This window comes from Sebastes umbrosus, chromosome 22 (genome assembly GCF_015220745.1).
Source record: "Sebastes umbrosus isolate fSebUmb1 chromosome 22, fSebUmb1.pri, whole genome shotgun sequence".
Lineage (NCBI taxonomy): Eukaryota > Metazoa > Chordata > Actinopteri > Perciformes > Sebastidae > Sebastes > Sebastes umbrosus.
This window is the reverse complement of record NC_051290.1, coordinates 1,538,577-1,564,560: the sequence shown is the minus strand read 5'-3', so window position 1 is coordinate 1,564,560 and position 25,984 is coordinate 1,538,577. Positions and strand designations below refer to the sequence as shown.

Genomic DNA, 25,984 nt, shown 5'->3' with positions numbered 1-25,984 from the left:
CACCTGACTCCACTCCTGCAATCAAGCACAGCACACACACACACACACACACACACACACGCACACACACACACGCACACGCGCGCACACACGCACACACACACAGCACACACACAGAGAGAGAGGGCCTGACAATAACCAAGTTCTTGTAAATTAAATGTTTGACTAACTACATGACTAAACTACTAACAGAATATAATTTAATAAATAATAAAACAAAAGGAAAAAGGTAATATAGGACCTCATACTGAACATCAGGGTCAAACACTTCTCACATTAAAAGGAACACTAACAGATGAATATATGATTATTGAGTATCTGTGTCTGATTATGATTTACTAACAGCTGAAATCAACATCCATCTGTCTGTCTATTAGCTGGAGGACAAACAAGAAGCAGCTGAAGCACAGATGAAGAAGATTAATGAAGAGCTGAAGGAGACAAAACATCAACTGAAGAACAAGAATGAAGAGATCATCCAGCTGATGAGAGATGTACACACACACACACACACACACACACAAACACACACACACACACACACACACATTCGAAGAATGATGATGTTTATTGTGGTCACAACAATATTTGCAGGAGCAAAAAAGCAGCAGGTCTTTAAAATCAACATTCATCTGTCTGTCTGTTAGCTGGAGGACAAACAAGCAGTTGACATAGAGTGGAAGAAGAGTAATGAAGAGCTGGAGGAGACAAAACATCAACTGAAGAGCAAGAATGAAGAGATCAGCAAGCTGAAGAGAGCAGTAAACACACACACACACACACACACACACACACACACGCACACACACACACACACACACACACACACACACACACACATAACTCTCATCAGAATGAAGAACAATGAAGATGTTTATTGTCACAAAAATATTTTCAGGATCTAAAAAGTGGTGAAAGACACATTAGAATACATGTTTCATAATAGAGTCCAATCTACTTCACACTAGGAGGGTGTAACGATCAGGACCAGAGGACATGCAGGGTCAAGATTGGTGATATTTTGTTTAATATGAATACACTTTGAATAAACAGGTGACATCACTCTGAGCTTTAGTTCTCTGCAGACTGAGTCCAGCATGTCATCAGCAGCAGGTCTTTACAGACAGCAGCTCATTGACTGAACTTCACTTCTGCTGCTGGATGCTGGATAGAATAACGTTACAACCAAACTAGTCTGAGTGGATAGTCTACAGGGACAGCACCACTCTGAACCTGAAACTCAACTAGTGGATGTTTCTACCATACTAACTTATAACTTTACCACCAGCTAAATACAAACACTAATTAAATCCATGCTCTACTTTACAGGTTATGTTAAAGCAAGTGATTAATATGTCTATTTGGTAATTAATACATCTAATAAGTGTATTTCATCAGTGTTTCTGACCACTAGTAGTCAGGCTTGGTGTGTTTTCTCCAGTGAATTAGAGTTTATTCTACCGGTGTTTCTGAGTAGTCGTGATGTGACTCAACTATATCAGGTGTATTACTGAGGACCAATGAAGAGCAGAGTTGAGTGTTTAGTTGTTTGTATGATCAGTTCTCTAGAAAGCTGCAACACCATAGGCCAAACTGAGTCAAACTGTCTGAGTATGAACAGGTTTCATCATCCAGCTGAGCACAAATTAGAATTCATCCAGATATTAATTTGAACATTTAATTCATCTCTCCTCTCTCCCACTTTAACAAACAGCTCTCTGATCTGCAGCAGAAGAAAGAGGAAGCTGATGGAGAACTGAAGGAGCTGACCAAGAACACTGAGGTTCATCTTTTCACCAAATCATTGTTTTATCTTCTTCATGTGACTTTGATTTGTTGCTGAGACAAACGTGATTAAACTAAAAATCTGAGAAACTAAATAACTGAAACACAAAGAAGTGAAACAGTAAATCTATTTATTCACATTCAATCTAATCTGTGATCAAATGTAAAGTTCTTATTTTCTAATTTCATGTTAGATGAATGTGCTCAGAGTAAACAGGTTAAACCTGAGACTAACTATGTGCTCATTATCACAACATCCAGCCAATCAGAAACTAGTTCATCAGGATATAATGTGGACTAAATAAAGTACTGAATGAAACTAAATGTCTCTCTTCATCTCTCTTTCCCTCCAGTGGCAGCAGTTGATTCAGGAGGAGAAGACCCAAAGGGAGAAAGCTGAGAAAGAAGTGAAGAAGGTAAAGAAAGAGATGAAGACCAGGGTTCATTTATTACCTAAAACACTGTTTAATTATTTATCTGTGTTTTCATCTTACTTTTTTTTAATCATCTTCATAACTGATGTAAAATAGGCGTTGGTGTAATGGATACCAAACTTGTGACCTTAGTGATGCTGAGTGAATGAACCCTTAGATGATGGTTCTATGAATGTCATTTACAATCTCCACAGGTTGTCCGGTAAGAACATGAATATGATGACGATGTATCAATTAGTCCAGGTCACACACACTTTCTTTGAGACATCACTCATTTATTGATTGAAGATGGTTTTTAAATCCTTTTGTGAATAGTGTGGATAGTGTGGATAGTGGTTACTAAATACAGAAATAAAATAGAAAACATGAGCAGGTATTAGTAACATGAAGTAATAATAAACAAACAGTATTGTATGTAATTAAATGTAAGCTAAACAGTTTAAAACAGGAATAAAAGGAAGAGAACGCAGCCTTCTGAACTTTAAGGGAGCGTCAACAAATAGCAGACTCAGGCTCTCAGGCAGTACAATGAGCAGAGTGCACACAGAGGGTGATATGAGTAATTGTGCGACGGTCCCTTAATGACGGCCGCATACCCGTTCACTGCGCTGTTCTAACTTAAATGATGTTGACACAGAAACACACAACTTATCATTCAAACTCTTATAGACAAACGAGTATGAGTATTATAACATGATACAGGTGACTTTAGAATTATTATAACGATGCAGATACTGAACAATAGACAACTATAACAAATACTCACTTTCTCATGGACGCACAGGAAAAGACCATATCAATAATAAATAGAAAAGAGTCCAGAAAGGTGCAACACTGATACTGAGCTGAGTTGGAGGACAAATGAGGCTTGCGATCTGAGCAGAAGGTGATTGGAATAACAGCACTCTCTGATCATGTGCAGACCATGCGCAGAGCCGCAGACTATTGGTCCGTGCATGTGATCAATGCATGGGCTGGTGAGGGGATGCTTTTGGTTAAACTGCTGCACCTTCTGAACAGTTACAGACATCTCTTTCTCAATGTAAGTCTATGGGAAAAGTCTTTATGGACCCAACGGCATCACCTGAAGGACACTGAAGTTGTAGTACCGTCGTTTGGCCACTACGGGAGTTGGGATCAACGACAGACGCACTTCCTGAGGGCTTGGTGATAACAGTCTCCTGCACTACGAAGCGAGTTCATCATCTCCAGGGTATCTTCTGGTTATCTGGCTTCACTTAACCTAACAGCAGAGATCTCACTAAACTGAACTACGAAGCTGGTTATCAACTCGGTAAGTCAACTCAGTTTCTCAGTCTGGATATGAGCGCGTTCACCTGAGCGAGGAGGTGTTTACAGGTTATGACCAATCACAGACATGAACAAGACTACTGACAGACTGACAGACTGACAGACTGACAGACAGAGAGACATTTTACAAAGCAAGAAACTATATTAGAACAAATATGAAGAAGTTAAACTCTTAATCAGACTAACAGTAACACAGATGAAGCTGCTAAATGCAGGAAGAACAGCTGGAAAAAGAAAAAACTCCAGATGTGTGAATGTGTAAATTAACAGACTTATTAATTTAGAGGAAAACTCAAAAGTCAGATATAGTCGTCTAAATATAAATAACTTTTCAGAGTGTAATAGATGAATAGATTACACCTATTTTACACTGTGAGTATGATGTTGCGTCTTTCAGCTGTTCCTCCTCTCTGAAGGTGTGAAACAGACTCAAGAGGAAGTAAAAATACATAAATATAAAAACATAATTCAAAGCGGTAAACACCCTCAACATAAATCCAGCTGTCCTTCCTGCATTTGTCAGTTTAGACTGTGTTGTTTTTATTATGATTATGACTTAAACTTCTTCATATGTGTGTAATATTATCATACAAACACCACACCGAGCTCTGATTGGTCAGTAGGAGGTGCTTTCATAGAAGTTGATCTCTGATCTGGAACATAACCTGCTCCAGAACAGGTTAGCCGTTCAGCATCAGTGACCATGGAGATCTACCCTGATAAGAAGTGAACCAGTTTCGTAGTCCAGGCCTCTGGTGAGATAGCAGACCTAACAACTACTTCCTGAACTCTCCCCTTTTCTAAATTACTAAGACAATAAAAGGATATTGATATTATTCCTGGTGGTTTTGATTGAAGCTGTAATATTTTATTCTAGTGATCAGTTACAAACACTCTGAGCGTAGGAAATCAGACCCAATCACCAGACTGTGTTTAAAGTTGAACTCAGTTATTAACCCTCTGAGACCCACAGCAGAGCCGTCTGTTTTTAGGGGTTCAAGGGGGTCTTTAGGGGGTCCAGGGGGTCTTTAGGGGGTCCAGGGGGTCTTTAGGGGGAGATAGCAGGTCAACAGTAGATGTCACATAGAAGTGGTGTACATCATCTGAAAGCTGAGAACCTGAAGATTAATTTGCGAGTCAGCTCAGCGCTGTGAGTCAAGTTGTTCTAGTCATAAATAAACATGAATTAGATGAATTGTAAAAATGTGTTTAGAACATGATGATAGAAGTCTATGATGTCCATCTCCATGCTCTATCAAGTCTCATAAGTTGTTGCAGCATTTTTTTCGGATTGATACCATTTGTTACACAGATTTTTTTACCATTGGAGAATTGATGAAAAATCATGCTGTGATTTGAGATCAAAAACTTTTGACATTTAGAGATTTCTGCAACGTTTTTTTTGGCGATTGGATGGCGAGCACTTGTGTTGTGTAAACGTCTCAGAAACCCCCTTATTGATCAATCTAGCTAGGAAAGCCATCCATCCTCTGAATGCTCTAGGTCTCTAGTTTGATCCATCCATCATCTGAATGCTCTAGGTCTCTAGTTTGATCCATCCATCCTCTGAATGCTCTAGGTCTCTAGTTTGATCCATCCATCATCTGAATGCTCTAGGTCTCTAGTTTGATCCATCCATCATCTGAATGCTCTAGGTCTCTAGTTTGATCCATCCATCCTCTGAATGCTCTAGGTCTCTAGTTTGATCCATCCATCCTCTGAATGCTCTAGGTCTCTAGTCTGATCCATCCATCCTCTGAATGCTCTAGGTCTCTAGTCTGATCCATCCATCCTCTGAATGCTCTAGGTCTCTAGTTTGATCCATCCATCCTCTGAATGCTCTAGGTCTCTAGTCTGATCCATCCATCCTCTGAATGCTCTAGGTCTCTAGTTTGATCCATCCATCCTCTGAATGCTCTAGGTCTCTAGTCTGATCCATCCATCCTCTGAATGCTCTAGGTCTCTAGTTTAATCCATCCATCCTCTGAATGCTCTAGGTCTCTAGTTTAATCCATCCATCCTCTGAATGCTCTAGGTCTCTAGTTTGATCCATCCATCCTCTGAATGCTCTAGGTCTCTAGTTTGTGGCTGTTTAGTTTGAAAGTGACATATAATACATAACATATGGAAGCTCAGGGGGGAACTACATCAGCTGTTACTACATGATGTGCACTACAAACTAAATATAATGCATGAGCACTCTGCAGTTGATGAAAGAAGTGAGAGCCAAAGTCAACAGCCTGTAAATGATTCAACTGACTTCTATTCTTAAACTTGGTATCACTTTATCGACATTAAAAGTGGGTCTGCATTCAGAGTCGTGGGCTTTGTAGTATAATACTCTCTAACAGATAATTAAGTCTGTTTTAAATCCGGTGTAAAACATTGAAACCATCGAGGAAATGTCTTTCAAATGTTGAGTTATTGTGCTGATTATTTCAAATTCAACCAGACTTTGGTTTTTATGATTATTTTAAATGGACGCTTGTTAGTTTTGACAGCAACATTTTCTTTATCATTTTTATAGCAGTCAGTGGACTTTGTATCTCATATAAAGAGCTCTAATGAAGGATGAACTATTGAACGAGTCTGGCAGAATCAAAGCACTGATGAGGAGGCCGTCTTTATAGAAATCAGCTGTGAGGTTGGAGGAAGTCGTCTTGTTCCTGCAGCTCAGAGTCACATCGTTTCCCTCCGTCACAGGGAGGACAGGACTCTCCAGGATCACTGAACCAGCTGGAAAACAAAGCTTCTTTAGCTGGGCATGAAATGTTATGTTATGTGGGAGTTAGATGAGACAACTGATAAAAGTTTAATGTTGACAAAAACATCTCTTTTCATGTTCAAAGATAATCTGATGGATTTCATGTTATAACTTTTCATAGAAACGTAAACCTACCAGTGACAGAGATGGTAACACTGTCGCTCCTCTCTCCTCCTTCAGTCTCACACCAGTACTCTCCACCGTCTGCTGGATAGGCTCTATGAATGGTAAAAGATGCTGTTGGCGTCTTAGTATCACCGGCTGAAATGAAGCGTGCCGTGTTCCTGACCCCTCTCAGCTGAGTGGAGCCATCCAGACCCTCGCAGGTCAAATACACCGTCTCGTACTGAAGGAACTGCAGACTGTTTGAAACGATACGAAAAGCTGCATCTGAAACAGAACGACAGAGATCTGTCTCAAATTAAACACCCATGATGGACGAAATATGACCTCACAAAATTAAAACAATTAAATGTGCATTCACCTTTTGGGGGGATATTGTTTAGATGTGGTCTTTTTTTCAAGAGCACACTCTGGTATTCCCCAAATGTGAAACTTCACACACATTTTTTACTTCGGACAATTACATTTTTGTTAAATTTATGAAAATCAAAAAGGTAGAAGCTTATGTTACATCATGGAGACAGATATAAATGCTACTTACCGCTGTTCTGAATATGTGCACCCAGAAGAATGAACACAAGCATCACTGGATAGAAAACAGCAGTAAACTGTATATCAGACACAGAGTGTTCACAGAATATATCAAACCTTTACAGAAGAAACAGAAACCTGAGAGTCAGTACTCACACAGTCTGATGCAGAGAGCTCTAACCTCCATGCTGTCTTGCTGCTGACTGTCTGAGCATCACACTGAAGTCCTGTTTAAGTATATGACAACTTCCTCTTCCTCTTCCTGTCCAGTTCTTCCTGCTAGACTCACAGTGGCTTCAACATACCGTGTTCTGCCTGTCTTTGAGTTATAAGCATTCATTCACAATCCTCTAAGTTTGATCTCAGAAATGCACACCAGCTGATTAGTATCAGGGAGGGGGGTGAATAGAAAACAACCTTTAACACCCCTAACAGTCATTATGAGTAGCTTGTTATGTCATTAGGTATGACTAATGTCTCTGCACCCCATTCTCAAATATCAATGCTTGGTCCCCTCAAGGTCTGATACCAACGCACCCTTTGGCTTCATGCACCAGGCTTTTTAACTAACTCCAATGTGAACCCATCCGCGTCAGTATTAGACAGTCAGAGCAACTGACGTAGTATAAAGAGGGAGAAAGTCTTTGTAGGGGGGGTGTGAGTGGTGATGGACAGGTCAAACAAACACAGGACTTTCACTCTGGAAACCGCTGTTCATGTTCCGTGTGAAACCAAAAGTCAAATTATCCAGTGCAGTGCAGTGCAACCGGATCGTTGATTTCACCGTAGTGGTGAAAAAGGGAGCTGAGCTGGAGGACGAAGCTCTCGATTTACAGGTCCGTTTACGTTCCAACCCTCACCTCTGGTCATGAGCTTTGGGTAATGACAGAAAGGATGAGATCGCGGATATAAGCAAACAAAATGAGCTACCTCCGTAGGGTGTCTGGGCTCAGCCTTAGAGAGAGGGTGAAGAGCTCAGACATCCAGAGGGAGCTCGGAGTAGAGCTGCTGCTCCTTCGCGTCGAAAAGGGACCAGCTGAGGTGGTTCAACATCTGATCAGGATCCTCCTGGACGCCTGGTAAACCAACTGGAGAGAGGCCCCGGGGGAGACCCAGAACACACTGGAGAGATTATATTTCTGGTCTGGCCTGGGAACGCCTCGGGGTCCCCCAGGAAGAGCTGGAAACGTTGCTGGGGAAAGGAACGTCTGGAATTCCCTGCTAAGCCTGCCGGCCCCCGAAACCCGGCCCCGGATTAGAGGAAGAAAATGGATGGATGGAACTTATTTGACCGTACTTTTGTCATGTAATTTACGTACTTTACTAACGGCAGTCACGCAACAAACGTAATGATTTTAACCCTAACCACGATCTTTCCCTAAACCTAACCAAATACTTTTGTTGCGTAAGTAAACCTAAAAACTAAGTAAACCTACGTTGGAAGTTTATTTTGAAAGAACACTATACATGTAAATGCAACAATGGGAGTGAGAATGTGTTGCTGTCCTCCAGGACCTAGTAAATGACATCCTGTCCTCCAGGGCGTGTTGAAGAGATGCTGTTGTCATAGCCTGCTTCCTTCTCCTGCCAGTTACTAACTCTCCTTTCATTTCAGATCCTTCCACCACCACCTGCCCTGCATCACCTGATCCTCCTCGCCCATCTACAGAGTTCCAGCCATCATCTCTGCCTGCTGAAAGCCTTCCTGCCTGTTGGACTCACCTGCCTGATCCACGAATGGATAAGTTGGTAACACTTCTCAATCTCTAGTTTCAAGTCTTCTTCAATACAGCATGATGTTCATTTAGTAAATTATGGTCCCATTTAGAGTCACATAGACCATAAAGCAGGGGATGCTTTAGGGCGGGGCTACCTTGTGATTGACAGGTCGCTACCACGGCGTTGTCTGGGAGTTGTCCGTGTTTTCGTCTTACAACTTTAACCCTTTCACAGTGTGTTTTCACTTCATCAAAGTGAAGTTTAACATTTTGGTCACCTAGAAATGTCTTCTTCAGCGTTCGGTTGTACTTAGCTCCACCCTCTCGTGTCACTTCTGGTTCCAAAAAAAGTTGGCGACGTCCAAAAATCAAGATGGCGATGGCCAAAATGTCGAACTCTAGGCTTCAAAACGGCAGTCCACAAACCAATGGGTGACATCATGGTGGTTATGTCCACTTCTTATATACAGTCTAATTAGAGGGGTGACCTGTGCAAAACATATTCATAACAATCACCAGCCACACTGTTCATATCAACATCCACAACCCTATTTTCACAGCTGTATACATGACTTCCTATGATCCACGCTATTAACTTACTAACTACTGCAAGCTGAAAACCTCATGTTACACCTTCAACTGCCTGTCTACTAACAATGTTCTTTGAGTTTTAATACACAAATCACTGTTTATAAATGCTATAATATAGAATATCACTGAACAAATTGACTGATATGCATGCATAGGTGACAGTTTCCATCAACTGAATTTTTTTAAATAAGAAGTGTTTCACATTTTGGCAATAGGCCGTGGTTGATATGGCTTCCTCGACCCCGACCCGCCGCTGAAAGACAATTGAACACTTTTTTTTTTTAAGGCACTAATCAGAGAAGAGCTACTACAATCATCTTTACAGTCTACAGTCAGTTTTTTAGCTTACTTCCAAGCCTAAGACTGGAGGGTGTATTTTTATGATTAAACCAGACATGACGGATGATGTTCACGACGGTTTTGATTGCAGCTGTATTATTTTATAACCAGGATCAGTTGCCTGGCAACAGGCTCAAAGTGCAGCTATTCACAAAGAAACTCAAAGGGAAGTTAAACCGACACAACCACCAAACTGAGTTTGGAGTTGATATATTAATTAAGACTTTACCAGATTTAGATTTTATTTGGTGATATGAAACAGTCATAGTGTTCAAGGTCTTTTGTAAATCTAAAATGTTATTTTTCTTTGCACATTCATTATAACTCAATTTGTGAGAATAGAGTTTAATAGAGAGATAATAATATTCTCTATAAATGAATTAATCTGCCAAATATGAAGGCTTTCATATTCATGTGGTTTTAATAGTTTTATAATCACTGCTCCTCCACCCTGAAAACAGCACAGTTTATGGGGAAACACTGAATGGCTCCTTGAAGGTTTGTGGGAAGAGCATAAGTTGAGCCTATAAATGATTTACAGACTGAGAGAGTGCAGTCCGTTGAAGTGACTGATATCATGCAACAGGTACGTCTGGTTTATTTCTCTCTACACGGTTAGTTTAACTTCATTTTGTCAAAGTGGGTCTGCTTTCATAACTTTCATTTCTTTGAACCAAAACTGTACATTATAACAGATTATTAAGTCTACTTGAAAGCCATTGTGTCAGTGGAAAAGTATTAGTACCATGACGAATTAAATCTGCCTTTAACTGAGAGTGTTTAGCAGCTTAAGACTATTCGTTTAGAGATGGACTTCGAAACATAGAAAGGGTTCTAGTGTAAGCTGAAAGATCAAAGTAATGTTGCAGCTCAAAACACTTTTAAATGCACAAAAGAACAGTATTTGTTTTTTCTATCTTAATTCCACAAGACACAATATAGAGGATGACTTATTCCTGATAGCTACGACTCTCTATAGCACCATCAGCGTTGACAAAAATTAACGTATATACGGACATGTCGTCTACTGTATGTAGGCCTTTGTTTGAATTCAAAAACAGGACCAAATGAAAGTATAATTTAATATTAATATTTATAATGTTGTGCTACTACTTTGCTGTAAGTAAGGAAGTCCACAGATATATATATATATGTATATAGAGAGAGACATATAGAGATATAGATATAAAGATAAATATTAAAGATAATTATTAATATCAATAAAATGAATATGTATAAATCAGTGGCTCTAGTGGGCATGAAAGATTGGGGCCAGTAAAGTAAACACAGGTTTACAGACAATGTTTGCTTACAAACCTTCAACATGCACTGACTGAGATGCAGGGCAGTAACATTTAGGTGCAAAACGTATATCACAGGTCTGGCAGCACACTGTGGCTCTATCTCAGGCTCTATTTAACTCACTCAGGCTGGAATGCAAGGCAGTAACAGCCAGGTACAAGCTCTCTATGTTGCACAGGGCCAGTGGCACGCTGTGTCTTAATTAAAGTAGCACTTGAATTAACAACAAATTAAGACAGATTTACGAGATTGCATTGAATACCTGATATTCAAATGCTGAACTAAAATTATTTTAAGTTCTACAGAGTAGGTTAACTTGAATTAGCAGCGATAGTAATTTATTAAAGTAACTTCAATGAAACCATTAACCAATGCACCATTAACATTAGGGATGCAGATAAGAGCTAGTCTAGTTTTTAAAAAATATGAAAGATAGTTATTAATATATATAACAATAACAGGGTACCAAATTATGTTGGTGATAAGCTCAAAAAGATATTTAAATGGCTATCAAAAGTTAATTATATTGAATAATTTGATTTAATTTATATTAAATCATCCTTGGGGCAACACACATCACAAAGAGAAAATGATAGCAAATTCTGTCTGAGTACATGTGTTCAGGCAGAACAAAGGGTTGTGTGATGTGGTAGATTTGAGACTCTCTGAATGTGTTGAAAACCAATTCACTGTTTATGTAAGTGATGTTAATGTGTCGGATAATGCAGTGGGTTAGAAAAGAGGATGGTTGGTGTGCATGCAAGAACCTATATTTGTCTGGAGCATAACTAACACATCTAATGTGGCAAAGCCAGCTTCCCAGATATCCTGACTACAACAATATCACAACAGTAAAACACAATGAAGAGCATGAAATCGCATCATTACATGTACATTGACAGAGGTCAAAGTTGAACAGTCTTGCTTAGCAATATGCTGTTGCTGTGCTAATGCTGTGTTAAGGCCCAGGTACTTTACCAGTCCATGGAAGAAAAACTGGTGATTCCATCTGTTGAAGCTGGAGGCCAGGCTGGGAAAGTTGTGGTTCCATTGTCAAAAGATGCAGTCCTTACTGTGTTCATATCCAGCTGGGTAGTTTGGAGGAAGCAGGTCCCTCCAATCCTTTGTTTCTCCACAGTTAGCAGCATGGCACTAACTGGATTTGTTCCTGTGATCGTAACATTAGCTGGCAGACTTTGTTGTAGTCGCTGGCGCTAAACTTGTTACTAATATTCAATATTCTGTATCATCTGTGTCATTTCAGAACTCTGGTCTGCTTTCCCAGATGGACAGACTGTCCCTTCAGTCTCCGCTCAGACTCCTCAGTGTTTTCGTTTTCTATCTTCTCCTAGCACACTCTTGTAGAGGTAACTCACAATTAGATATTTGATCAAAGATAATAATAAAATCATATCAATACATGCTATTACATGTGGGACATAGGCATTTATCCAAACACTTCTCCTCTCAAGACAAAGTGATAAAACCTTTCAGTGGCATCATCTGGCATTTATTTTGAGGAAGTGTGTCCAGATGTTTATTCTCTTCACAAAGTGACCATTGGGGTTGCAATTAACATCTGCACTTTTAATTTATTTTGAAAATATAGAAAAACATCTTTATATCTCTTGGATATAAAGCCTGTTGAGATGAAGACATGTACCTGCTTCCTACTGTAGGAATTAATAAACATATCTATTTCTTTCCAGGTCAATCTCAGTTAATTGGTCCACTTCAGCCAATAGTGGCAAGAGTAGGCGATGACATCATTTTACCATGTCATCTGAAACCTGCAGTGGATGTTGTTGCCATGACGTTGGAGTGGAAGAGACCGGACCTGGTGTCTGAATTTGTCTTAGTATGGCGTGATGGTCAGGACTTTGTGGATACTAAAAATCCATCTTACAAGGAACGAACATCACTGTTCATTGATGAACTGAAGCGAGGAAACCTTTCACTGAAACTCTCCAAAGTACAACTCTCTGATCAGGGAACGTATGAATGCTACATTCCAGACCTGGATAAACAATCTTTAGTTAAGCTTGTTGTTGGTGAGTAGACACAAACAGTATGTGTGTATTTTGGAGTTTATCTACTGATGTCAGGAGCTAAAGTGTATAACAACAGTCCACTAACATCACTGTGCTGCAATGTCTTTGTGATTATCAAGGTGTCGTCTCCATCTCTTAAAGATGTAACAGTTATTTCTTGAACTCCCAAAACAACCACCTTAACAGCAAACTCACTATCAGCGTTATTCACGACTACCAACATTTCATCATTTCACTATTTGTACTACAATAGTGAAATGATGAAGTGTTGGAATTTTGCCAATAATGAAGTAAATATCTGTAATAGTGTACTATTACTGATAACTACAAATTAATTAATGGCAAAATTCATTTGACATTTGATCACTTTGGTTTTAGATAAGAGTTCATAAAACGTCTTCATTTAACAATAAAGGACAAAGAAAGTAACTACAAGTAAAAGGCTGTTTCTGGTCACTTAAAACAGCCAACTGAGGATTTAAGTAGCTGAATAATACTTAAATACATTAAACTAATTAAAGCTACTGTTTCATCATCGTGTTAATGTAGAGCTCCTAAAAGTCTTGATTTTTAATAAACGGGGAGCTTTAGAGAAAAAAAATCATATTAATGTGGGATCAGGAAATGTACATTTTGTGCAAGATGCTTTTAATTATTAGCTTTGCAATTGTGCACATTTCTAAAGTTGTTTAATCAGGTTATTTTACTAATTTTATTAACTTGATTATTGTTTTTGTTTTTGTCCTCCCAGGTGAGTCTGAGTTGATCGGTTCACCTCAGCAAATAGTGGCAACAGTTGGTGATGACATCATTTTGCCATGTCATCTGGAACCTGCAGTGGATGTTGCTGCCAGGACATTAGAGTGGACGAGACCCGACCTGAACCACAGCTTTGTCCATGTGTGGCGTGATGGTCAGGACCTCATACATGTTAAAGATCCATCCTACACAGGAAGAACATCACTGTTCACTGATGAACTGAAGCACGGAAACATTTCACTGAAACTCTCCAAAGTGAAACCTTCTGATGAGGGGAGATACAAATGCTGCATTCCAGATATGAATACAGACTCTTTCATTGAGCTTGTTGTTGGTAAGTGGACACACTTATCTTAGTACAGCCTCCATACACAGCACTTCTTATTTGGGGAAATCTAAAGCTGGACAGACTGGTTACAGTTACTCAGCTATGACTGGACAATCACTGCTGGTGGAGGAGTTTAGCAAATAGTCATTGAATAACAAACCAGACTGAGAGTCTACTGCCACACTATCAAATGTCTGTACAGTATGTTTGACACGGTAGTGCATTAAGTTAAATGACAACATCAGCATGCTAACATGCTCACAATGTCAATACTATCATGCTGATGTTTAGCAGGTTTACCTTTTTTAAATGTTTCCTTTTGCTCTGCATCAGGTTCTGCTTTCTCACCGGTCATAGCTTTAGCAGGGATTAATGAAGCCACCAGAGGAGTGATGTTAGACTGCAGGTCTGAAGGCTGGTATCCAGAGCCTGAGGTGTTGTGGCTGGACGGTGAGGGAAACCTCCTCTCTGCTGGACCTCCAGAGACAGTCAGAGGTCCTGATGACCTCTATACTGTCAGCAGCAGAGTGACTGTGGAGAAGACACACAGCAACAGCTTCACCTGTAGAGTCCAACAGAAGAACATCAACCAGACCAGAGAGACACACATCCAAGTTCCAGGTAGATATCATCATTTTTTATGATGTGATTATAGTTTCAGTTTCAAATAGCAGAGGTCCAGTTTTCTATAAATGTTATTCTGTGTTTTATCTTTTCAGATGATTTCTTTAACGTCCAGTCCAGTTCTGTTCCCATCAACACTGGTTTGGCTGTTAGTTTGGCTGTTTGGATCATCATGTTTATTCTGTTGCTTCTCTTTGTTGTGTGGAAATGGAGACAAATCATAATCAGTAAGTCACACATTTATTAATAAAAGTTAATCTTACAGGTTTTATGGTGTAGATAGAAAATGTGATGGTATGTCTTCTTTTATTTCCAATCAGTCAAATTGTTAGGTGTTATATTTTTATAACCCATTTTATACCTCATTTTAGACTCTAATGTCTCATATGCTGTGATATGAACATGTCTTTTACACTTATTAACTCCGCTGTCTTTATGTTTTCACACAGAAACCAAGAGAAGCTGCAGGGATCAAACTGATGAAGGAGAAAAGAAAAAACACTCTAAAACTAATAAAACTGAAGATCAGTGTGTCACTGAAGAAAGAGAGAGAGAGCAGCTCATGACACATGAAACGGTGGAAATGGAGGTTCTGAAGGGAAACGAGCAGAAGAAGAGCAAACATGTAAGTAAAGAAACAGGACTTTACTTTCAGTTTCCAAAATAATTAAACCTGCAGTGGGTAGAAATGAGCGAATATGATGAAAACAGTTATTTTTTTATAAAACGGTGTAAACAGAGCCATGAGGAGGAGCAGAAGTCTCTCAGAACATTTGAATTACAATATGCTGAAAGGTTATTATGGAATATACTGCCTACTACTGGTTTAAGAAGAGAACAAGAGCAGTGATGACTGAGAGCTAACTTTAACTGATGTTCAGAGGTTCAAGAGAAATGGAACAGAAGAGACACGATTCAGACAAAGAGATGAAGATGTGAGCAAACGTTAGAGGAGATTAGAATACATAAATAAGAGAGATGAGCCAGAAATGAAGGGAAACATGTTGTATAGTGTCTTCACTAATATAATAAAATCATGTCTTGTATCATGTCTCTGTTCATCATCTCTCCTCTCAGTTTCAGAAGAACAGATCTGAGCAGCAGCTCCAGGAGGAGCAGCAGAGGAGGGAGGAGCAGCAGAAGGAGGAGCAGCAGAGGAGGGAGGAAGAGAGGAGGGAGGAACAGCAGAAGGAGGTTCAGATCCTGAAAGAGGAGCTGCAGACCAAGAAGAATGAGGTTCATCTTCACTTTAATAATATAACACATTGATTTCAGTTTGAAGTCACACTTTGTCTTCCATAGTGTAGATCAAACCTACAGTAGTTTGTGCAGGTTAATTACAAAACAAAGTAATTCTAAGACTAGATCTAAATAAATGAATAACTAATAATTCAACATGTCTCTCATTGTCTCTCTCCACCTTGTCTCTGTCCTTCCAGAGAGAAACTAAAGGAGCTGAGCTGCAGCAGCTCCATGAAGAGAAGAAGAGGAACGACAACGAGCTGCAGAGCCTGAAGGAAGAGCTGGAGAAGAAGAACAAAGAGGTTCATGTCTTCATCTTCATCTCTCTATTATTAATACAGAATCAATAGAGACAGAGATAGATCAGGTTGAATGAGTTCTCTCCTCTGAGCCTCTAACCTGCAGACAGACTCTCAACTCAACATTTCTGCTGTTTGAGGAACACTAGATGATCAAAGTGTTTACTGAGATCCACTTGACTGAATATGAAGCTACTTGTTCATATTGTACTCAGTGTAACTGAACCATCAGGTTGAATCATTACTCTCATGATTTAATGTGGTTCTCATGTGTCTCTTCATGTCCTCCTCCTTCCAGCTGGAGAGAACTAGAAACACCTCTAGCAAGTCTATCATTCATTCTTTGGTAAGTGGTCATCATAAAGGTACTATTTATACAATACATTTATATCATATACAGTATTTATATATATGTATATATACATATGTATATGTATATATACATATGTATATATACATATATATATATATGAAGGAGGTTTCCTGATATAAAAATATCAGTAAGCCGAGGAAACACAGAGTAAGTCCATTACTATAATATGTCCATTATTATGACTTATAGATTGTGAATGAGATCAGAGATAATCAGACTGGATTCATTAACAGATCAAACTGTGCAGCTCTGAAAGGTTTAATGAAAGCAGAAGAGCAGCAGAGAGGATCTGAACTTGTACAGTATATTATATACTGAGGGAAACATTATGTTACCTCCTGAAATAAAACTACAGGACACAACTCTGCTGCTGAAACGAGAGCTGAGCTTTCTCACTGGTTATTCAGCAGAAATCAGATGATTGGGGTTAATGGGTGATTGTATACGATGTTCAGTCACATGTCTTAATATGATCCAGGGATTCAGCAACGAAGATCAGCAGAAGAAGGAAGAACAGCAGAAGAAGGAAGAAGTGGAGACACTGAAGGAGAAGTTGGAGAACCAACAGAAGGAATCAGACACCAACATTCAGGAGGTTTATATCTTTTTCTCAAAATATATATATTTTTTTTTTCTTCTTTTTTTTAGCTTCTACATCTGACTCTAATATATATATACATATATATATATATATATTGTCTCTCATCTTCTCTTTCCTCTCAGTTTGAAGACAAAGCAGCTGAAGTCCAGCAGCTTCAGGATCAGATTCAGAGGATGGAGACCAACCTGCAGACCCTGATGGAGTCCAACAACATGGAGGTTCATCTTTCAACCTTATCTTTGCTGTATCTATTGATATATCTAGAGTAGCTCTCGTAGGATGAACCACTGTCAATATGTGATAGTTCAGTGTTGAGCGGGCTGGTTCACTGTGGAGATAGAAATCACAAATCACTTAACTAAACTGAATCATTTGGTTCAGTTCAAAGATGTGTAATAACTGACTGTGGAGTTTGTTCACTTTTCTCCCAAGCTAAGCGGCTGCATCTCCGTCTACTAGTATTATAGGGGCAGCCCAGTCTCACGGTAAAGCATGTAATAGACCCGCCTGTCTAACGGAGGATAGCCTGTCAGTATCACACTTTGCCTCGCCGAGGCGTGAATATTACACGCCTGCATGAAGGAGCAGTGTTTTATAGTGACGGTTGTAACGTGGAGATTGTCACATGTTGTGTCGTGGCGGAAGTCTAACTTCAGAGCTATTTATTTAGTATAAAAAGAGAGAAAGACCAGTTATATTGGGTGGGTAGGTGGGGAGATTGGAGGGTCCAACAAACACACGACTCAAACGAGAGAGTGTGTTTTGGTGTTTTGTTCTGCAAGTTACCTTAGTGACGTTTGTCAAGTCTTTTGTAATGACGGTTGTCCCGTTTTCTCTTAACCTCTCCATTTGTCCCCAGTTGGAAAGAAGCCGAGCCGCTCCAGTCCGCTCTTCCTCCTCTGGGGTAAGTGGTAGTGTTCATGTCATGTTTTCTAGTCAAACTGTGGAACTGCAGAGTTTCTAACAGGAACAGCTGAGTGTTCTCAACTCTACTTAAAATGCAAAATTCACACAAATCAGACCATGAGATATACTTAATATAACTCAAAATAAAGAATGTAAACACATTAATTGTTGTAAAAGGTGAAGTAGAGTGATGAAACACAGCTTCAGATATCATACACAATTAGTTTTAATATCAGAATTCAAATGTATATTTAATTATTCAATTTAGGACGCCACCCAATTTTCGAAAAACAGGGAAAACTTCAAAATTTGATATTAATCAGTTGAGTCTCATAATCTCAGCGTGGCTGATTTAGTGAACCCAAGTGCCAAGAGACTGAGGCAGGTAATAGATGCAATGAATAATTTATTTACAATACTTAATTTATGATGGTGAGTCTCTTGGTCAGGGGAATGCAGAGGATTATCTAAGAACTGGGTAGAGCAAAGCAGGTGAGTTTGCAGGCCGAGGGGGGAGGCAGTGCTGAGTCCAGCGATCCAGAGATGTGTGCTAGACAGGAGTGGAATGGAGGCAGGGATTGGGCCGAGTGCTGCTGTAGGCAGAGGAAAACAGGTATGAGATAATCATACAAAAACAGACGAGATCTTCAGATAACAGGCTTGAACTAGACTGACTGTGGAAACAGAGTCAACGATCTGGCAGCATGGTGAAGTTGAAGACCAGTATTTGCAGTAGAGTATATTGATGACGTTTTGCAGCTGCAGCACAACCCCTGCACACCTGACTCCACTCCTGCAATCAAGCACAGCACACACACACACACACACACACACACGCACACGCACACAGCACACACACACACAGCACACACACACACACACACACACACACACACACACGCACACACACACACGCACACAGGCACACACACACACACACGCGCACACACACACACACACACACACACACACACACACACACACACACACACGCACACACGCACACACGCACACACGCACACACACACACACACACACACACACACACACACACACACACACGCACACACACACACACACACGCACACACACACGCACACACACACACACACACACACACACACACACACACACAGAGAGAGAGGGCCTGACAATAACCAAGTTCTTTGTAAATTAAATGTTTATTTGACTAACTACATGAATAAACTACTAACAGAATATAATTTAATAAATAATAAAACAAAAGGAAAATATAATTAAAGCTGCAAGCAGCGATGAACGGGCCCTCGCCCCTTGCGCGTCGAGGATGCTGGCGGGACGCCGACCGACGCGGCCGGGCACCGTGAAGCCGAAACTCTGACGAGCGCCACGACGCCTGCCGCAAGGCTCTACGACAGGCACTCTCTGCTGAGCGATATAACACCTCCCACAAGACTCTACGACAAACGGATCACGAGTTATGAAAGGGGGCGTGGCTAATGTGTAGGGGGCGGGCATAACTTTCACCAATGAAACAGGCACTCTCTGCTGAGTGATATGACACCCCCCACAAGACTCTACTACAAACGGATCATGAGTTATGAAAGGGGGCGGGGCTAATGTGTAGGGGGCGGGGCTAACCATCCCCAATGAAACAGGCACTCTCTGCTGAGTGATATGACACCTCCCGCAAGACTCTACTATAAACGGTTCATGAGATATGAAAGGGGGCGGGGCTAACGTCTTGGGGCGGGGCTATGAGTATAATTTTTCATATACATGTCATCAGTACTGGACCACCATCATACCTGAGAGATTTGGGGCAGATCGGACTATGTACAGTTGAGTTACAATAACTGCCTGTTTCATGGCGAATGGCTCAAAATGGACGCCACGCCACGTTCCGCTCGTTAAGTGAAAACTCACGATTTTAATAACTTTTCATCTTCAAGGTCTTAAGATGGTCCTGACCAAATTTCAAATCGATCTGATTAAATCTGTAGGAGGAGTTCGTTAAAGTACGCGGCCTATAAAATGCTAAAAGTGACATGAAATCCAATATGGCCGACTTCCGGGTGGGCGGAGCTAATGAAACCCAATGAGGAATATGTTTCAAATGATGAGTGGGATATGCATACCAAATTTCATGATTATCGGATCAACTTTGACAAAGTTAAAATTTCAACGCGTTAGGGGGCGCTATAGAGCCGGCTAAACACACTGAGCCTAATGGCTATATATTTAAATAAAGTTCACAGGTGTCTATCATCTTGCCAAATTTCATGAGTTTTCGAGTACCTAAAGGTATGTTCAAAATCTGAAAGACATAAGGGGGCGCTAGAGAGCCAACATGCCACGCCCAAGCAAAATTTCACCACTAAAATTAAGTAATTACTAGTTTGGATGTGTGTGTAAAGTTTCATAAATTTTTGTGCATCCTAAAGTCTTCAAATATGCGTTCGTAAATTCTAAAATCACGCAGGAAGTCCAACATGGCTGACTTCCTGTTTGCCGAAGAAATCTCAAAATCATTTAATCCAGGTATGAGGGCGTGAGCAATGACATACTTGAATTTCGTGAAGATCGAAGAAACTTTCTCTGAAAAACTGCGTACGTTAGGGGGCGCTATGGAGCCCTCTGGAGACACCCGAGCCCAGTCACTCCAGAACATTGAATTTCCCACCAGTTCTGACGCATACTCCACTTTTCGTGAGTTTTGGGGATGGCTAAGGTCGTCAAAAACGCGATCTTGCAGCGGAAAAAGAATAATAATTAAAGCTGCAAGCAGCGATGAACGGGCCCTCGCCCCTTGCGCGTCGGGGATGCTGGCGGGACGCCGACCGATGCGGCCGGGCACGGTGAAGCCGAAACTCTGACGAGCGCGACGACGCCTGCCGCAAGGCTCTACGACAAACGGATCACGAGTTATGAAAGGGGGCGTGGCTAATGTGTAGGGGGCAGGCATAACTTTCACCAATGAAACAGGCACTCTCTGCTGAGTGATATGACACCTCCCACAAGACTCTACGACAAACGGATCATGAGTTATAAAAGGGGGCGGGGCTAATGTGTAGGGGGCGGGGCTAACCATCCCCAATGAAACAGGCACTCTCTGCTGAGTGATATGACACCTCCCGCAAGACTCTACTATAAACGGTTCATGAGATATGAAAGGGGGCGGGGCTAACGTCTTGGGGCGGGGCTATGAGTATAATTTTTCATATACATGTCATCAGTACTGGACCACCATCATACCTGAGAGATTTGGGGCAGATCGGACTATGTACAGTTGAGTTACAATAACTGCCTGTTTCATGGCGAATGGCTCAAAATGGCCGCCACGCTACGGTCCGATCGTTAAGTGGACACTCATCATTTTAATAACTTTTCATCTTCAAGGTCTTAAGATGGTCCTGACCAAATTTCAACTCCATCTGATCAAATCTGTAGGAGGAGTTCGTTAAAGTACGCGGCCTATAAAACGCTAAAAGTGACATGAAATCCAATATGGCCGACTTCCGGGTGGGCGGAGCTAATGAAACCCAATGAGGAATATGTTTCAAATGATGAGTGGGATATGCATACCAAATTTCATGAATATCGGATCAACTTTGACAAAGTTAAAATTTCAACGCGTTAGGGGGCGCTATAGAGCCGGCTAAACACACTGAGCCTAATGGCTATACAGTTACATAAAGTTCACAGGTGTCTATCATTTTGCCAAATTTTATGAGATTCCGAGTACCTAAAGGTATGTTCAAAATCTGAAAGACATAAGGGGGCGCTAGAGAGCCAACATGCCACGCCCAAGCAAAATTTCACCACTAAAATGAAGTAATTACTAGTTTGGATGTGTGTGTAAAGTTTCATAAATTTTTGTGCATCCTAAAGTCTTCAAATATGCGTTCGTAAATTCTAAAATCACGCAGGAAGTCCAACATGGCTGACTTCCTGTTTGCCGAAGAAATCTCAAAATCATTTAATCCAGGTATGAGGGCGTGAGCAATGACATACTTGAATTTCGTGAAGATCGAAGAAACTTTCTCTGAAAAACTGCGTACGTTAGGGGGCGCTATGGAGCCCTCTGGAGACACCCGAGCCCAGTCACTCCAGAACATTGAATTTCCCACCAGTTCTGACGCATACTCCACTTTTCGTGAGTTTTGGGGATGGCTAAGGTCGTCAAAAACGCGATCTACCAGCGGAAAAAGAATAATAATAATAATTAAAGCTGCAAGCAGCGATGAACGGGCCCTCGCCCCTTGCGCGTCGAGGATGCTGGCGGGACGCCGACCGACGCGGCCGGGCACCGTGAAGCCGAAACTCTGACGAGCGCCACGACGCCTGCCGCAAGGCTCTACGACAGGCACTCTCTGCTGAGCGATATAACACCTCCCACAAGACTCTACGACAAACGGATCACGAGTTATGAAAGGGGGCGTGGCTAATGTGTAGGGGGCGGGCATAACTTTCACCAATGAAACAGGCACTCTCTGCTGAGTGATATGACACCCCCCACAAGACTCTACTACAAACGGATCATGAGTTATGAAAGGGGGCGGGGCTAATGTGTAGGGGGCGGGGCTAACCATCCCCAATGAAACAGGCACTCTCTGCTGAGTGATATGACACCTCCCGCAAGAATCTACTATAAACGGTTCATGAGATATGAAAGGGGGCGGGGCTAACGTCTTGGGGCGGGGCTATGAGTATAATTTTTCATATACATGTCATCAGTACTGGACCACCATCATACCTGAGAGATTTGGGGCAGATCGGACTATGTACAGTTGAGTTACAATAACTGCCTGTTTCATGGCGAATGGCTCAAAATGGACGCCACGCCACGTTCCGCTCGTTAAGTGAAAACTCACGATTTTAATAACTTTTCATCTTCAAGGTCTTAAGATGGTCCTGACCAAATTTCAAATCGATCTGATTAAATCTGTAGGAGGAGTTCGTTAAAGTACGCGGCCTATAAAATGCTAAAAGTGACATGAAATCCAATATGGCCGACTTCCGGGTGGGCGGAGCTAATGAAACCCAATGAGGAATATGTTTCAAATGATGAGTGGGATATGCATACCAAATTTCATGATTATCGGATCAACTTTGACAAAGTTAAAATTTCAACGCGTTAGGGGGCGCTATAGAGCCGGCTAAACACACTGAGCCTAATGGCTATATATTTAAATAAAGTTCACAGGTGTCTATCATCTTGCCAAATTTCATGAGTTTTCGAGTACCTAAAGGTATGTTCAAAATCTGAAAGACATAAGGGGGCGCTAGAGAGCCAACATGCCACGCCCAAGCAAAATTTCACCACTAAAATGAAGTAATTACTAGTTTGGATGTGTGTGTAAAGTTTCATAAATTTTTGTGCATCCTAAAGTCTTCAAATATGCGTTCGTAAATTCTAAAATCACGCAGGAAGTCCAACATGGCTGACTTCCTGTTTGCCGAAGAAATCTCAAAATCATTTAATCCAGGTATGAGGGCGTGAGCAATGACATACTTGAATTTCGTGAAGATCGAAGAAACTTTCTCTGAAAAACTGCGTACGTTAGGGGGCGCTATGGAGCCCTCTGGAGACACCCGAGCCCAGTCACTCCAGAACATTGAATTTCCCACCAGTTCTGACGCATACTCCACTTTTCGTGAGTTTTGGGGATGGCTAAGGTCGTCAAAAACGCGATCTTGCAGCGGAAAAAGAATAATAATAATCCCCAGAAAAACAATAGGTTCCTTGCACTTCGTGCCAGGACACCGTTGGGTCCTGGCACTTTCGTGCTCGGGCCCTAATAATCCCCAGAAAAACAATAGGTTCCTTGCACTTCGTGCCAGGACACCGTTGGGTCCTGGCACTTTCGTGCTCGGGCCCTAATAATCCCCAGAAAAACAATAGGTTCCTTGCACTTCGTGCCAGGACACCGTTGGGTCCTGGCACTTTCGTGCTCGGGCCCTAATGAATGAATAAAAGATGAATGAAGGAATGAAATGAATAAAAAGTATATCTTTTAGAGCAGTTAAAGAGTCCAGCGTCTCCAGGACCTCATACTGAACATCAGGGTCAAACACTTCTCACATTAAAAGAAACACTAACAGATGAATACTTCAACTGAAGATCAAGAATGAAGAGATCAACCAGCTGAAGGGAGAAGTACACACGTAAACACACACACACACACACACACACACACAACTCTCATCAGAATGAAGAACAATGAAGATGTTTATTTTGGTCACAGAAATATTTTCAGGAGCTAAAAAGTGGTGAAAGACACATTAGAATACATGTTTCATAATAGAGTCCAATCTACTTCACACTAGGAGGGTGTAACGATCAGGACCAGAGGACATGCAGGGTCAAGACTGGTGCAGTTTTGTTTAATATGAATAATCTTTGAATAAACAAGTGACATCACTCTGAGCTTTAGTTCTCTGCAGACTGAGTCCAGCATGTCATCAGCAGCAGGTCTTTACAGACAGCAGCTCATTGACTGAACTTCACTTCTGCTGCTGGATGCTGGATAGAATAACGTTACAACCAAACTAGTCTGAGTGGATAGTCTACAGGGACAGCACCACTCTGAACCTGAAACTCAACTAGTGGATGTTTCTACCATACTAACTTATAACTTTACCTCCAGCTAAATACCTCCACTAATTAAATCCATGCTCTACTTTACAGGTTATGTTAAAGCAAGTGATTAATATGTCTATCTGGTAATTAATACATCTGATAAGTGTATTTCATCAGTGTTTCTGACCACTAGTAGTCAGACTTGGTGTGTTTTCTTCCGTGAACCAGAGTTTATTCTACCGGTGTTTCTGAGTAGTCGTGATGTGACTCAACTATATCAGGTGTATTACTGAGGACCAATGAAGAGCAGAGTTGAGTGTTTAGTTGTTTGTATGATCAGTTCTCTAGAAAGCTGCAAGCAGCAACACCACAGACCAGTTTCAACACATCATCCATCTGATCACAATGAGAATTCATCCAGACATTAATGTGAACATTTACTTCATCTCTCCTCTCTCCCACTTTAACAAACAGATCTGGGATCAGCAGCAGAGACACGATGGAGAACTGAAGGAGCTGACGAACAAGGTGAGGTTCATCTTTACACCAAATCATTGTTTTATCTTCTCCATGTGACTTTGATTTGTTGCTGAGGCAAACATGATCAAACTAAAAATCTGAGAAACTAAATGACTGAAACTCAAAGAAGTGAAACAGTAAATCTATTTATGCACATTCAATCTAATCTGTGATCAAATGTAAAGTTCTTATTTTCTAATTACATGTTAGATAAATGTGTTCAGAGTAAACAGGTTAAACCTGAGACTAACTATGTGCACATTATCACAACATCCAGCCAATCAGAAACTAGTTCATCAGGATATAATGTGGACTAAATAAAGTACTGAATGAAACTAAATGTCTCTCTTCATCTCTCTTTACCTCCAGATTGAGAAGAAGCTCCAGGAGGAGAAGACTAAAAGGAAGGAAGCTGAGAAAGATGTGGAGAACCTAAAGAAAGAGATGCAGACCAAGGTTCATTTATTACCTAAAACACTATTTAATTATTTATCTGTGTTTTCATCTCACTTTATTTTAATCATCTTCATAACTGATATTTGTATAAAACCAAAACAACTGAAACTAAACATGAGAGCAAATCTGAAAAACTAAATAACTGAAACTGGACTCACTGAAATACAAAGAAGAACAGTTACTCTATTTATTCACATTCCATCTAATCTGTGATCAAATCTGATAAAGTGTCTGATTATAATTTACTAACAGTTGAAATCAACATCCGTCTGTCTGTCTGTTAGCTGGAGGGCAAACAACAAGAAGCTGAGACACAGATGAAGAAGACTAATGATGAGCTGAAGAGAAAGGATGAAGAGATCAACC

General features: G+C 40.7%; 2 protein-coding genes and 2 long non-coding RNA genes across 4 annotated transcripts in view; 2 read left to right on the top strand and 2 right to left on the bottom strand.

Annotated features, from left to right (window-relative positions):
- Positions 1–25,984, top strand: part of LOC119481824 (golgin subfamily A member 6-like protein 22) — a 60,577-nt gene that overhangs the window by 28,648 nt on the left and 5,945 nt on the right. The window lies entirely within an intron of this gene.
- LOC119481915 lies at positions 6,545–7,147 on the bottom strand. The gene is made up of 3 exons (XR_005205306.1): positions 7,105–7,147; positions 6,959–7,003; positions 6,545–6,684 (listed from the first exon to the last, which is right to left on the bottom strand). It is a non-coding gene; the product is annotated as an uncharacterized LOC119481915 (long non-coding RNA).
- LOC119481828 overlaps positions 10,159–25,984 on the top strand; it is a 67,004-nt gene continuing 51,178 nt past the window's right edge. The window contains exons 1-12 of the mRNA XM_037759081.1: positions 10,159–10,182; positions 12,163–12,265; positions 12,608–12,949; positions 13,701–14,042; positions 14,370–14,657; positions 14,756–14,887; positions 15,110–15,285; positions 16,100–16,204; positions 16,500–16,547; positions 17,053–17,169; positions 17,298–17,393; positions 18,035–18,079. Coding sequence (XP_037615009.1) covers positions 10,174–10,182; positions 12,163–12,265; positions 12,608–12,949; positions 13,701–14,042; positions 14,370–14,657; positions 14,756–14,887; positions 15,110–15,285; positions 16,100–16,204; positions 16,500–16,547; positions 17,053–17,169; positions 17,298–17,393; positions 18,035–18,079 — 1,803 coding nt within the window. The 5' untranslated portion in view covers positions 10,159–10,173. The remainder of the gene's footprint in view (positions 10,183–12,162; positions 12,266–12,607; positions 12,950–13,700; positions 14,043–14,369; positions 14,658–14,755; positions 14,888–15,109; positions 15,286–16,099; positions 16,205–16,499; positions 16,548–17,052; positions 17,170–17,297; positions 17,394–18,034; positions 18,080–25,984) is intronic.
- On the bottom strand, positions 18,470–18,963 carry LOC119481924. The gene is made up of 2 exons (XR_005205315.1): positions 18,803–18,963; positions 18,470–18,674 (listed from the first exon to the last, which is right to left on the bottom strand). It is a non-coding gene; the product is annotated as an uncharacterized LOC119481924 (long non-coding RNA).